The following is a 14,609-nucleotide window of genomic DNA, read 5'->3' as shown; positions in this document are numbered from 1 at the left end:
GGCTGTTTACTCTGTCTGCTGCACTGCCACGTTGTGTTTGACACTTTTTTTCTCTATGTGTTCCGGTACCACAGAGCCCCCCGGATACTCCCACCCCCCCCTCTCCTCTCGCCCTCACTATGTGTTCCGGGACCTCCCGATTTACAAATGAAGCAATGGTCCTGCTGTATTGTCTCTGGAAGGCCTAACTATCTCAGTGTATCAGAAGTCTTTTATCAGATTCTGTATTTTCCAGTGCTGCCCACTGCACTCCTGAATGATGAGCTGGTAGTAGGTGTCGTCCCCTGGGGCAATCTCCAGACATCTCTTTGTCTGTCTATTCTGGATGGCTTTTCCCTGTAAAACACAGCAAACATTCTACTGTACAACAACACAATAAAAAAAACTTTAAATGTCATAGACATCTCCCTTGTTTTCAACAGTTTATAAGCATCAACTTCACTATTTCACGTTGGAGTGTATCGTATCTGAAGATTATGCCTTTGTTAAATGTTTTGGAGGAACAAAGAATGTTGTTTTATGATCTTAGTTCAAATGTAGCGTTTGGAGGGTGATGCCCCAGGGGAGACTGGTGATTGGCCAGAAGAGGGAGTCACCCCTCTTTTTGCATTGTTTATAAATAGGGGTTAAACGATGAGACGTCAGAACGGCCATGGCAATCTGAGGAGCCGTTCTCCGGACACCGCGGGTCTGTACCTATGCTGTAAATCTCGTGATTTTAATAAAAGCTTTGAACACGATGCAGCATAGCGGACTCTTTGTTGATAGCAATAATTGCCACCATTCATCATATACGACATAATGGCGCCCAACGTGGGGCTGGGTTTGCGTCTCTTCCTTGCCTCAGTCAATCGCCGGGCTGACTCACTCTGAAGCGTGGAAAAAAAAAAAAATGGTGAGTGTTTTCTTACCGCTTCGGAGTTTGTTAGATTGGATATGACTTGTGTACACTGGAGAGATGTTCCATTTCGACCTGGCCTCGGTGGCGTTATTGCGGTCGACTGGAGTCTGCTAAAATGTTATTTCATTGGTAACAATAGACAATGATAATTTAGAGCATTAAGATGGTCCATTGGTAACGGGTGACAATGGGAAATTCAGATATGTATACAATTTTAGAGCATTGCAGGTTTAGACAAGCCCTCGTGACGAGGCGACCGCATGGTGGGCCAAAATCCTGGAAGGGCGTTAGGACTTTCCAGGTCAGTCTTGGACTGGGGTTTGGTTGAACATTTCTTGGGGATGGCTTACTCAGTTTCTGTTCGACGGGATAGTTGCATTGGGGGGGATCGCTCGTAGAAGTAGCCTATACCCACGGCAGAATAAATTTAGGGCAAACGAAACAGTAATCAATTAAAGACGCAATGCGGGTTTTGTTACATGTCGTAGGTCGCAGTTAGCAAATGCTAAAGGCTAAATGCTAAATGTGTTGCGTGCTACATGATAACTTCAACCTTGGAGGTCCACTGCGATGGATTCAAGCCTCTTAAACTTGTTTGTATGTAGGTGGAACTGAAAGTTCTACGCAAATGTGAGTTATGTTATGTGTTATTGTCTGGTTATAAGTGTAAAATAGAGAAACTGAGGTAGAACGCGGGCGTTCTATTATGTGGTAAGCATGGGCTTGAATGGATGTGCGCATGCGTTTAATTTTGCGACACTACACTACAGAAAGGGGAGTTTATGGCACGAGATTAGGGAACGTTTTGTTTTACGGCACTAAACGACACCACGAGGGGATGCTAAAACTCAAGCATGAGGTTAAAATGATATTTGCGCATGCGTGGGATTCTGCAAAACAACACATTGGTTAAACTGCAGGGGGAGACAGAGGAACACAGACGACGGAACAAATACGCATAAAGAGATTTTAACACGAATCTTATAAGTTTAAACGGCGGTGGGTTAAGATGAAACTTGTTTTGGGACCTATTGAATTTATAAATTAAATATATGATAACGGATTATAATAGATTGAATTAAATAATTAAATGACGGATTAAAATCAAAATGTTTGTGAGTGATCTATAATTAGTCCTGAGTTAAAGTCTTAGAACGAATGTAGAACGGACGAATATTGAATGTGGATAACTTTGTTAATTGCATAAACTGCTGAAATCTTGTGTGTTTCTATGTTTTTTGAAATATGAGAGGAACATGGAACGAGAGGAGCGAGAGAGAAGGGGCTGACGTGTGCGTCACGTGACAAGGTGTGACGAGGCAGACGAGAGGATCGGATCAGGCTAGTACACAAAATCATCCTAACAAGATATGTGATGTTATGACAATTTTACATAGGCTTGGCAAATACTATTTCATTAAAAATTGCATTTTGGAAGCTCTGTGTATCACTGGGGTTTGATTACAGATGTGTTGGGAATCAAGGATGGATTGAGGATTCTTCTGTAAATTTATGATAATTAGGGGTTAGAGCAAGGGGTTAAAGGCTTTGTTTATGGGTATTTTAGTCTGAAGATGACTAATTTGCATTTACTGGCAGTTGATGGGTTGTGGTAAGATAGTCAACACTAATTGATAAATTGGTGATATAGGAATAAAAAATTGGTTTTAAATTATTCATAATTTTTAATTGAGTTTTTAATTGGTTTTTTTTTTTTAATTAAAGGGTTTTTGAATAAGGCATTTAATTGATTTTTTTTTTAATATTCATATTTGATTTTATTAGATTTTTTGGGGAGGAAAAAAATAAAATAAAAAAATAATCTAACAATTTTTTTTTTTTTTTTGGGGGTTCTTTGGGTTATATTAATAATTTAAGGGGGGAAGCCATAGGCTATACAGTCTAAAATAACATAGTTCACAATAAAGGAATATAAAAGGCTTGATATAGGGGAAAATTGATTAAAATAGTCATTTTTTAATCAAAGTAGGGTTAGAGAGTAGTGTTAGAAAGACTAATGGCAGATGTTAGTACACCTTTCTCGCATACGGATTCAGCAGAAAGACACCCACCTTACGAGAAGGAAGCTTTCAGTGATCATCTAGCATGGTGATTATGGCATCAGAGATGAAGACGAATACGAGCAGAAACGACGATGAAGATGAATTCAAAACTTCAGAAGTAAGAAAAACCGAGATGTCTGGAAACGAAGAGAAGAATGAGGTTCAGAAAGATGAAGATAAAGATGAAGAGAAGAAAAACTGATGAAGAAAAGGATCCCAACAATAGGAATGTCTGGAAAAAAGAGGGAGGCTAAGCAGGATGGAACGTGAAGGAGATGAGGAGGATGAAGATGAGAGTGATTGATGAGAGGCCATGGGTGGAGGTGACTCTGTGATCAGAAGGAAGTGGCAAGAGAGGAAAGAAGGATACTGGAGACTTGATCTCTGATGAAGGTTGAAGAAAGAAGGGTACAAGAGCAAAGAAGAAATGGAGATATAGGCAGATTACTTATCATGCCTGGATAAATCGAATAAGAAGTAACACGATTGGATGAAGAATTCAAGAATGGAAGGAGAAGAACACATTGAGGTCAAGAAGAGCCCACTAGTAAGAAGATGATGGAAGATGATATTTCGAGGACAGAACTTGGAACTAAGGTTGAAGAATACTGATATGTCAACGACGAGAAGGAACAGGACCAAGAAAACTGCTGAGAGAATCCCAAGAACAGGAGAAAACAACAGAGGAAGATGAAGGAGAAAGTGAAGATCACCTGTTCTAGAAGAGATGAAGGGGGGTGCATTGCTGAGAGCCTCGATTAGAGGAGAAGAGAAAATAGATAACAGTTGAAACAACCGGCCATTAGAAGTGATAGTGAATAGGGGAAAAACTTATTTGGGTTTAGGCCTAAAGAGGTTAAACATCTCACTAATTGATAACGAATTAGGATAGGGATTTGAGGTGGTAAAACAGTTAATCAAAATAGACATACTAATATTAGAAGATACTGTTATTGCAGTGTTGGGAAGAGAATTGAATTGTACAATAAGATGTACACTAGACTGTCTATTAAGACAATCTGTCTGAAAAGTTAAAAGGGGTGACTGTTATTCTGGGTTACATTCGTACACAAAGAGATTTGAGGTTAGGCTAAAGGTGTTTAGTCGGTTTTGCCAAGTCTGTGTGTAATGAGTCAGAAGCAGGTGGGGAACTTTCCCAATCACATATTCTAAAAATTTGGTGGTAAGGGATTTTGGGAAAATCAGGGGGAAAAGGTGTAAATGTTATGAGAGAAAAGATTAGATTAAAATAAGTTAGGAGAACTAGGGTTGAAGGAACTCTGAGACAGTAAGCTAAGTTTCAAAGTTAGTAGTAAGACAGAGAGAGAAGTGATGAATGACATTTTAGAGTTTAGTGGGAAGATATGGTAGGAGGTTAGATCTGTTAGGGGCAGATGCATTGAGAAAGTATGTGTTGCTGAATGATAAGAAAAGATTGAGGGTGATTGAGTATCTATAGTTACAGTTCCCAGCAGGGAGATCAAGGTAATTATAGGGGTATTTTGTAGTTTGAAAGTCAGGGATTTAGAGAAAGGACTGAGATTTGGGGAAAAAGTGACACTAGTGGTGATAGAGGGAAGTACAAGTAAAGAGTTCAAAGTCTTAGGGGAAAACTGGGGAAAATTAGGAGTAACTAAGGACATCAACACGTGAGTCTATTATAACAACAGGGAGAAGCAATTTAATTCTTTCAACATTGATAGTTATTAAAGCCATAAATATAGCGCATTTGATTATAAGGGTCCAGCATCAATTATAGGGGGAAAATACTGTTATTAGGGTTAGGAGAATAATAATTATAATATGCCATTTAGGATGATGACGTTTCTTTCACAGAGAGAGAGACAGAGAAAGGTCAGGGAGAATATGTGTACTTATCTAGTGCAAGCATTAGAATTTGTTCCGGTTAAGAATTATTGGTTAAAGGGCTATGTAATTCACAAAGTAACGCTTATAATGGAAGAGTTGAGGTCTGTTGTAGCCTCCACAGTCATGGAGGGAGTTCAGGAGGAGTAGAACTGAATGGACAGGAGTCACTCCAACAGTAGATAATACACCGAGGATAATGGGAACCTTTGCACTAGAAGTAATTAGGGTTGATACAGCAACTAAATCAACTACTTTAATGGTAACTTTGGAAGGGATTAATGATACGATGTAGGGAGTATGGCATCGACAACAACTGTTCTGAAATTAAAGGGGGTTAGCAAGAAGGACTCAGGGGTTTATGTTACGGATGGAGAGTGCTGTCAATGATAGTACGAAATAGGGTTAAAATAGGAGAACAGAGAGTAGTAGAGAGAATATAGATTCATCATGGAGGACAGGATGAGGTCTTTGATTTTGATGACAGACAGGGAGAGGTATCTGATCAGTACCGCTCGTTCTTCTGTTGTGGAAATTAGAGATAGATTAACTCATTCTGTAAGATCAGTGAGGAATCTTGAGGTCCATGTCTGTTGAGGATTCCAGCACCAGACATGTTAGACGGTCGCGCGCCCTCTGTCAGGTATGGGTCAGTGTTATGCTTTGTCATAACTGTGGTATCAGCAACAGTCATTGACAGATAAAATAATGTCGTTGTCAGAACAGTGGTTTAAGCCTAGGGGTAGGTGGAATTGGGTTAAGTGAATTAATTTGGGTGCATTTGTTAGATGGAAAGGAAATCAGGTAACAACGGAACCCTGAAGTATTCAGGTGAAACATTGAGGGCTAAAAGTTGTTTTATAGAACATAGAATATAAGGGGTATGTTTATGGGAATATCAGATTGTGAGGTTATATGATAACTTTGGATAAGCATGACTTTAAGGGTAGTAATGACAAATAATATGTTACTTAGGACTTTGATGGTTAAATGATTAGCTTTTGACTGACAATGTGACTATGGGGAATTTTAGAGATATTTGGTGGGTTTGTGATAAAGCATCTATATTCTTACATTAGGGATGGACAGGATTTGGTTACAGGTCAACGTTGAAGCTTCCATATGAGGCTTTTACTATTAAAAGAGGAGTAGCACCGAACACAGATCAATTTGAAACTAGAGTTCAAAATAGGATGAAGGGTGACATGTCATAGGCTTTAAGCCTATCATTGAAGGATAAGTCTAAGGGAGAAGGGGGGACTTTATTAATGGTATGGTGTAACATTTGGGAAGATCATATTGATAAATATTAGTTATACTTTGAGTCCAGATAGTTCAGATAATATCACTTGGGTTATAGATGCATTATAAGGGATGTGTTTGGGAGATCTGAGAGGATTTGGTTGCAAGATCAATTAGGCCAGTAGGGGCAGTGATGGGTCAGATTTTAGTTTCAGCTTTGATAACACTGTGTGATGTTTGTGTAATTTGTTACTGACCTTTGAGAAAGCTATGATATTGAGATAGGTTGGAGAGTGATGCCTGGAGACAACACTCAGATGCCGGTGGTGACTGTTCCTGTTCTGGATAAAGATGGACACGTGGAACTGATGGATAAATATCATTTTTGATTATTTGATGATTTTTTTAAAAATTGTTCAATATTAGTGTGATTTTTAGTATGATTTATGAATCAAAGGGGGAATGGATAATGTGATTCATACATCATTTATATATCATTTTTTAAAAATTCTTAGGTGAAATTGAGGTTTAATTTGAAAGTGGTTGTTTTGCAAAAGATACTGTTTGGTCGTTTCTTTTCATTCCAGAAGCATTTGGGGGAACATGTGACTCAAACAAAGACAATATGAAGGGACAATATGACTGGAGGAGATGAAACAAGGAGGGTGTGGCTGATTCCATCATCAACAAGTCCATTGGAAGAGGGGACTACATTCCAGTGTCTGCAATGAAATATAGACATGTGTAATACATAATTTGTGTAATAGCCTTAGGGATTAATTTTTGTAGAATGATGTTTATGTTATTGAATACATGTGAGGATCTTAGATGTTTTTGTTTATTTCGGTGATGCTTAGGGACAGGAATTTAGGCAGGGAGAGGTTCACTGTTAAGGTCCAATGGGTTGACCAGCCTTGCAATGAATATTTATTGATAGGATTTTGTTTGCAGGGGCGTACCTGTGTAGTTAATGGCATCATAGTTTCAAATGCATTTACATGATTTATGAGGTTATCAGGAGTACCGAGGTGGTTGCCTGGGGCAGAGGGACCGTGAGAGAATTTTACTGTCTTGATTGATGGATCTGAAAAGATGGCTGCCGGACAGTTTTTCGCTCTTACACTCCATAGAGATTTCTTCATATTTCATAGTAATGTATTCACACTTCATAAAGATAGTAATGTATTCACACTTCATAAACAGGTATTTCATAGAAAGGTATTTACACTCTAGAGGAGAATGTGTTTGGTTTAAGGTTAAAGATACTCAATAAGATAAATTGTTACTAGTCATAATCCTATTCTGTTTGTTTTCGAGACGTTTATTTCGTCTCGAAGGGGGAGAATATCGTATCTGAAGATTATGCCTTTGTTAAATGTTTTGGAGGAACAAAGAATGTTGTTTTATGATCTTAGTTCAAATGTAGCGTTTGGAGGGTGATGCCCCAGGGGAGACTGGTGATTGGCCAGAAGAGGGAGTCACCCCTCTTTTTGCATTGTTTATAAATAGGGGTTAAACGATGAGACGTCAGAACGGCCATGGCAATCTGAGGAGCCGTTCTCCGGACACCGCGGGTCTGTACCTATGCTGTAAATCTCGTGATTTTAATAAAAGCTTTGAACACGATGCAGCATAGCGGACTCTTTGTTGATAGCAATAATTGCCACCATTCATCATATACGACAAGTGCTTACCTGTTGAAAGTCCCAGAGCATGTGGAATCCCTTCTGCTTGGCCACCTTGCACTCATACAGTCCTGGAGTTCGAGTGCCAGTGTCCACCAGACAGCGATTACTGTTGTACTTGTGAGACTTGATGCCTCCAATGTAGATTTCCCGACTGGCTCGATAATAACAGTTCTGGACAGAGAGGATAGATATTTAGGCTTTTCTGAGTCTGTGGTATTGACAGTACTTTGCATTGTGGTATGGGTTGAATCCCAGGTCTGCCATAGGATGCACCATATTATACATGCAGTTAAATTCTGAAATACTAAGCAATGATTCTACAAACCTGTGGACCAAAATAATGGCAGCCATACACAATAGGTGTGTTCCCTGGAACTGGGCCCTGATCTATACAGAGATCCATCTTCAGGTCATTGACCAGCTGTTGATGTTATAGACAGAGATTAAACAGTTATAAAAGTGCAGATTCCTATCCTGATAATGAGTTGGATGTTTTTTTTTTTTTTTTTTTTTTCACCTTTATTTAACCAGGTAAGCCAGTTGAGAACAAGTTCTCATTTACAACTGCGACCTGGCGATTCTAGTCGGGTGGCCCTGCATCCTATTGAAAGAAGGATGCCATGCATGCCAACAAACACAGTTGGTGAGGAAATAATTCCAGAACAATGATAAATGTTTCAGCATCACTCACAGCTCCATAACCAAGCAAGTCACCCAGGGGGTCTAACATGGGATACACGTTGTCCAGATACCACTGGAAGGGCTTGCAGTTCAGCCTCTTTCTCAACTTCTTCCTCTCTGAAACATCCCCAATGTCTATGCCATGGTCCTGTGGTGAGAAAGAGGAAGATTTCTAAATCAGAAACACAGGCCATGTGAACAATCCACCTATTATCCATTTTTGTTTACCTCCATCATTTCATATATATCCTATGATCTTTATTATGGCATTGAGTAATAAACAGTTTTCATAATATTTACTGTCTAGTCTACTTCTTTTCAAACACAAAGCATGCATAACAGCGATTATTGTTATTCTATAGGAGCAGCTGAACAAAACCTACTTTTTGAATGGTTTGTTCTGTACAGTACCTTCAGTGGGAGGTTCCAGGCGATGTTGACATTATGTTTGTATTCATCCATCCAGACCTCAGCCACTCTCAGAGCATTCCTCTTCATTGTAATGCTCAGATCGGGGAGATAGGGTTTATGGGCCCTCTCGATGTGGGCTATTTTAGAACAAGGTATGACCTCAACACTTCCACCACACAGCCACACCTAGACAAACCACACACCAAGAGAGAAGGAAGAGTTTATAGATATGGACTGAAGTGTCTGGATGTTGGATATAGATTGGTTTGTTCAAACTGAATGAATAAAGAACAGAAAATAATTCTGCAAACACAAGTCTGCTTTGATTTCAAACATTCATTTAGCAACTGTAGCAGACGGGCTTACCCGGATGCCCAGTTCAACATTTTCACCTCCATAGATCTTCATACCACCATCGAGAGCACCAATTTCCCCAAAAAACAGCCGATCAACCACTAGTATGCCCATAATGGAGGGGCTCCTGATAAACATACAGTACAAATCATGGTCATTTCTACACTGGAAGAAGTGACATTCATTTTAATGTGTAGATAACGCAAAATAATAATCCAGGTGTAAATATTAGGTGAGATTTTCCACCCAATGCTGTGCTTTCCTCATCACCTATTTAAACAGAATTGTGAAACTGGACTATCATCCTATGATGAAATCATGAACAACTCACTTTCCTGGCTGTGACTTGTCTTTCAGGGCGTACCACTCCGGTCTGAAGGACTCGTACATACACCACAGGGCCCAGTCAAAGGCGTCTGCAGCAGGCCCATAACGTGTGACTGTCAAGTCATCGAAATTGACTTTGTCAAACACCGGTGTCAACACCAACGTGCGGTCCTCCTTTATCCGAGCTAACAGAGGCTCAGCCCTGTTCACACAAACACAGAGTGAAAACACCACGTTGGGGGGGACTCAAAAAGTCTCGCTGAGATATTTTATAACAAAAAACATTTAGACTACCATTCCACATGGACCTCTATGTGGGCATCCAAGATGGCCACCACATCTCCTTCAGCTTCCCTCCACCCTGAGAGGCGGGCCTGTGTGAGACCGAGCTGCTCTGAGTGTCTCACTCTCTTCACCAGGCCCGGACGCTCTTCTTGGATGAAGCTGATGTAGACGTCCAACTTCTCCTTTAGATCCTCTGTGAAAGCAGACACTTGCAAATCAGTGGTACGCAACAAAAGTTGAAAGCCACACCTTTCAATCAAAGTTCAATCTAAATGTTAACAAATGTAATTTCAAATGTTTCTAAGTGGCGAGAAGAGACCAATTAGGCAAACCATTGGAGCTGTGGTCATCCACCAGTATGATGTCTTTGAGCAGGCGTTGGGGGGTCTTGTCTATGATGCTGCGGACAGCTCTCTTGATGATGGACAGGGCCTCGTCCAAGTAGATCAACACCACGCTGATGGTGGGCAGGTCATGGGGGTACTGGTGATTAGCACACCTAACAGGCACAACAAAAACATTTGGTCTTGCTCATATCATTCATTCACTTCACCAAAGCTGCTGTTTCACTCTTAAAGTTATTGTCAATTTCAATGTCATTCGTGAAATTGCATTCACAGTGCTGGAGATGGAATTGACCTTGGATGACCTCGGATGCAACAGACTGTGATTAGAATTCAGAAGTCTTGAGTTATACATCATTTATTGTGTAGAGGTGGAGGAGAGATGAGGAAAATGATTTACTTAGGATCGCGAGTATCAGGGATTTCCCTGTTCAGGGGTAGTCTGTCACTCAGGAAGGCATTGTATCCATACATCTGAAACAGCCCCTCTGCCTCTTTCTGCTCCTCCTCTGAGAGCTCGTCACCCCAGCTTGTAAACAGAGCTGAGTTGGGGTACAACTTCTTCACCACCTTCCTCTCCTTCTTGACCTCGGGAGCCTTCACAGCCTGCCCCTCTTTCAGACTGATCCCGTTGTTGATTGACTTCACTGTGAACACACATGACAGCTGTTCATCACACTGTAATACATTGGTTATGACTGTATAATTCAGATTGTTTAAGGCTGCCAGAATCAATGAAAGACAGATGACTGGTTGAGCCATAGGAGTCTCTCCTTTTGATAACAACAGAGCATGAACTTACTTAGATAGCTTCAGTCACTGTTTGCATCCTTGGAGAATGACCTTACATTTACATTTACATTTTAGTCATTTAGCAGACGCTCTTATCCAGAGCGACTTACAGTTAGTGAATACATAATTTTTTTATACTGGCCCCCCGTGGGAATCGAACCCACAACCCTGGCGTTGCAAACGCCATGCTCTATCAACTGAGCTACATCCCTGCCGGCCATTCCCTCCCCTACCCTGGACGACGCTGGGCCAATTGTGCGCCGCCCATGAGTCTCCCGGTCGCGGCCGGCTGCGACAGAGCCTGGATTCGAACCAGGATCTCTAGTGGCACAGTTAGCACTGCGATGCAGTGCCTTAGACCACTGCGCCACTCAGAACCTTGATGTAACCGTCGTAAAATCCTACCCTCTAAATCTGCCCTACCATCTAGAACAGTGGCAGACTGTAGTCCAGGTACAGTGTGTGGACAGAGCTACTGGCATTTCTCTTCCAGGTAAGTCACAGTTAAATGAAGGAGATTGAGACTTACCCAGCTTCTCGATGTGAGCTTCCATCTTCTCCAGCCTCTTGAGCATGTCCTGGCCCCTGACCGAGTCATTCTGATGGGCCCTCTGCAGTCTCTCCCCATGAGAATGAACCTCCCGCTTAATGGATGTGATGTAGAGTATTCCAGCAGCCATGGCCAGCAAAGGGGCCAGCCCTCGGACCCAGCCTAGCCTCATCGTCCCTCTGTGTGTGAGTGCTCAGCCTGGGGATACAGACAGGATGGCCTTCCTCTCTCACTGTCCCACTAAGATCCAGGTTCGCCTGAAAGGGGGGAGTGTGAGGTGTACCATACCTGGCTGGCACTCAGTGGGTGTGAGTTTCTCGTCCTAATATTCAAATGAGTTTCTGAGCAAAAGCACACAGTCACTTATATTTGCCTTTGGCCCATTCATCTTTACCTTGTAACTTCATAGCCTTTTGTCCTGAAAGATGTAAGTATAATGATACCAACCCCTTTTGTAAATATTTGCACAACTGAACAGGTCAAAAACATGCATCCAACCATTCATTTGGCATTCAAGTCATTGTTGATTGGAATAAAGGCCAAAAGCCACAATACTACAGGCTGCAAAGGTGGGGCTCTCTGAAAGTGATGGTCTTGGCTGTCACTAGCACTTTTTCTTGTAATTCAAACTCAAGCCCACAATAAAGAGTATATGTAGCTCGTCTCCATTCTAGAGTAACCAAAAAGCTAGTTGACCACCTGCTTTAAGGGGTAACGGAGCAACCTGGTCTCAGAGCATTTCGTATTATTCTGTATGTAGATCCGAGAAACACCACTTAGAATGATATGTTACGTTTCGTATGGTATGTATTAATTTGTGGTTGTCCATCATCCAATTAGTATGATACAGTATGTTTACGAATTACAATTCGTATGATATGTTACGAATTGCAATTCTTACAATATGTTACGAATTTACAAGATATATGATAATGTATGTTACGAATTCCAATTGGTTAGGTGGCTAACGCTAATGTTAAGTGGTGGCTAACGTTAGCAAGGCTGGGGTTAGGGTTTAAGGTCAGGGTTAGGAGGTAGGTTAAAGGGTTAGGAGTTAAGTTAATGGGTTAAGGTTAGGGGAAGGGTTAGCTAACATGCTAAGTAGTTGCAAAGTAACTAAAAAGTAGTATGTAGTTGGAAAGTTGCTAATAAGCTAAAATGCTAAAGTTGTCCATGATGAGAATCAAACACACAACCTTTGGGTTGCTAGACGTTCACGTTATACACTCAACCAACCACCCTCCTTTTGTTTTTGCCTCAAGTAACCTGCTACTTATGTAACCATACCAAACCTAACATATCATATGTTACGTCTAGTCTATGAGACCAGGCTGAACGGAGCATTGAAGCATATCTCAATTTCCCCTGTGTCTAACTTGCTCACAGAGCTCAAACCAAGCCTCATGAGGGTCTGGATGCATACGATTAACCACTGACCCTGTCTGATAGATGGGGATTGAGCACAGAATGCATGATGAATAGAGGCAGGGAACAATGATACGTTGTTAACTCTGTGACCACCATACCTTCTCTGCTTCCTCTGGCCCGTATGTTCACCTCTCACTCTACCTGCATGGTAATGCTGTAGTTTTTTTCCCCATCAACTCATAAGCTGAATGTTTGTGTAATACAGCATCAAAATGATCTAAGGTCCAATCAAATGGGCAGAGGAAAGGAATGTAAAACACCAATTTATTCAATTATATGTTCATTAATTTTTTTCGTATCAGGTGGAATGCCCTCAATGAAATTATTTCCAAATAGACCACAATGATTGATTGTGAAATTAATTTAATTGAAATGAATGCACACACTTCCTTTTTGTTGTAGGACCTTACAATAAAATCAACAATGTCCTGGCATGGTATTATACTGACTTAGAGAAAGATAGCAAAACAGTAATTCAGTACATCACACAATATCATAATTAAGGGCACCAGCTATTGTATGTGTGGCTCTCTTAAATAACAATGTTCAGTGAGCACTGAAAAGTAAACAATTGAAACATGGTAAAAAAATATATATTTCATTGCGACATTGCCAATGTGACCTGGTTATGTATACATACAGTGCTTGAGACATATTACCACAAATATTTAATATACAGGTCACACCTTAAACCAATAACTTAATCATAACAAAAGTGTAAAATGTAAATTAAATTATGTACTGTTAAAAAGGAAATCTATTCAATTTCCAATCATGTTACAAATATAAACACTGTTTTAAAATTACTTTCTCTAACTGGAGCACATGAAAAGCATCAGCACCAGTTGCCTTAAATAGAAGCTTACAGAGAACAAAAAAAAGCTACACTCCTTCATTTGGCCCAGGTTTTATTGAAGAAAACTCAACATTGTAGCAAATTGACCTTTTGTCAAGGTAAGAGAAGTTAATCAAAATAGATGAAACTGCTTTGACGAGGAATTAAGAACTTTTTAAAAATGACGTTTGTGTGAGGAGGGGTAAAAAACAGATGATGCATTGTGGGGAAGTCACTTCGGATGCTGAAAGGCACATTTGAATAACAAGTGGTGAGGATCACTGGTCAGAATATTCCTGTTTTGTAGACATTGGACACTTTGTATATGACAATGACTTATGAAGGCTATAAAACCATCCAATCCCAGTCCAAGCTACGCATTTCAGGTCAGGAAAATAACATTCCTTTTCATTGACCACCTGTTCTGGATCTAACAGTTGTTGTCAGTTCGACAGCCCTTTCACTGACTTACAAGTGATTGTAATTTTATTCAGTAACACCTAGGGTTATATGAATCTTCATAATAAACTAGTAATGCAACACTACCAATAATACTTTGGTCAACAACCACAAATCATTGAGTCAAAGTCAAACTCCATAAACATGGTAAACTCTGAGTAATCTCGAGGTGAGCTCGTGCACACTAGTGCTTTTGGATTTTCCACTATCACCATCATCTCCGTGCATGGGAGATGCTTTGTGCTGCTAAGAGCCTTAAGCATCACATCCATGGCATGGGCAACTCCTTGGGCGTGCCATCCGTATTTCAGTGCAAACAGGTGGCAGGGCTTAACATGCGTATTTTTCGGGTGAGACATCTGTGTTGTCAAAGCCAAAACTTC

General features: G+C 40.5%; 1 protein-coding gene across 1 annotated transcript; it reads right to left on the bottom strand.

The window, feature by feature from the left end:
- Nucleotides 1-201: 201 nt before the first annotated feature.
- On the bottom strand, nt 202-11,676 carry LOC121543953 (probable polypeptide N-acetylgalactosaminyltransferase 8). The gene is made up of 11 exons (XM_041854075.1): nt 11,484-11,676; nt 10,563-10,809; nt 10,151-10,317; nt 9,828-10,011; nt 9,538-9,735; nt 9,219-9,333; nt 8,853-9,038; nt 8,452-8,589; nt 8,086-8,181; nt 7,767-7,931; nt 202-336 (listed from the first exon to the last, which is right to left on the bottom strand). The coding sequence occupies exons 1-11, from the start codon at nt 11,674-11,676 to the stop codon at nt 202-204; spliced, it is 1,824 nt and encodes a 607-aa protein (XP_041710009.1).
- Nucleotides 11,677-14,609: the final 2,933 nt, after the last annotated feature.

Source organism: Coregonus clupeaformis, unplaced genomic scaffold, assembly GCF_020615455.1.
Source record: "Coregonus clupeaformis isolate EN_2021a unplaced genomic scaffold, ASM2061545v1 scaf3073, whole genome shotgun sequence".
Taxonomy (NCBI): Eukaryota; Metazoa; Chordata; class Actinopteri; order Salmoniformes; family Salmonidae; genus Coregonus; species Coregonus clupeaformis.
Note: the sequence above shows the minus strand (reverse complement) of the source record. Positions and strands in the feature narration are given on the sequence as shown.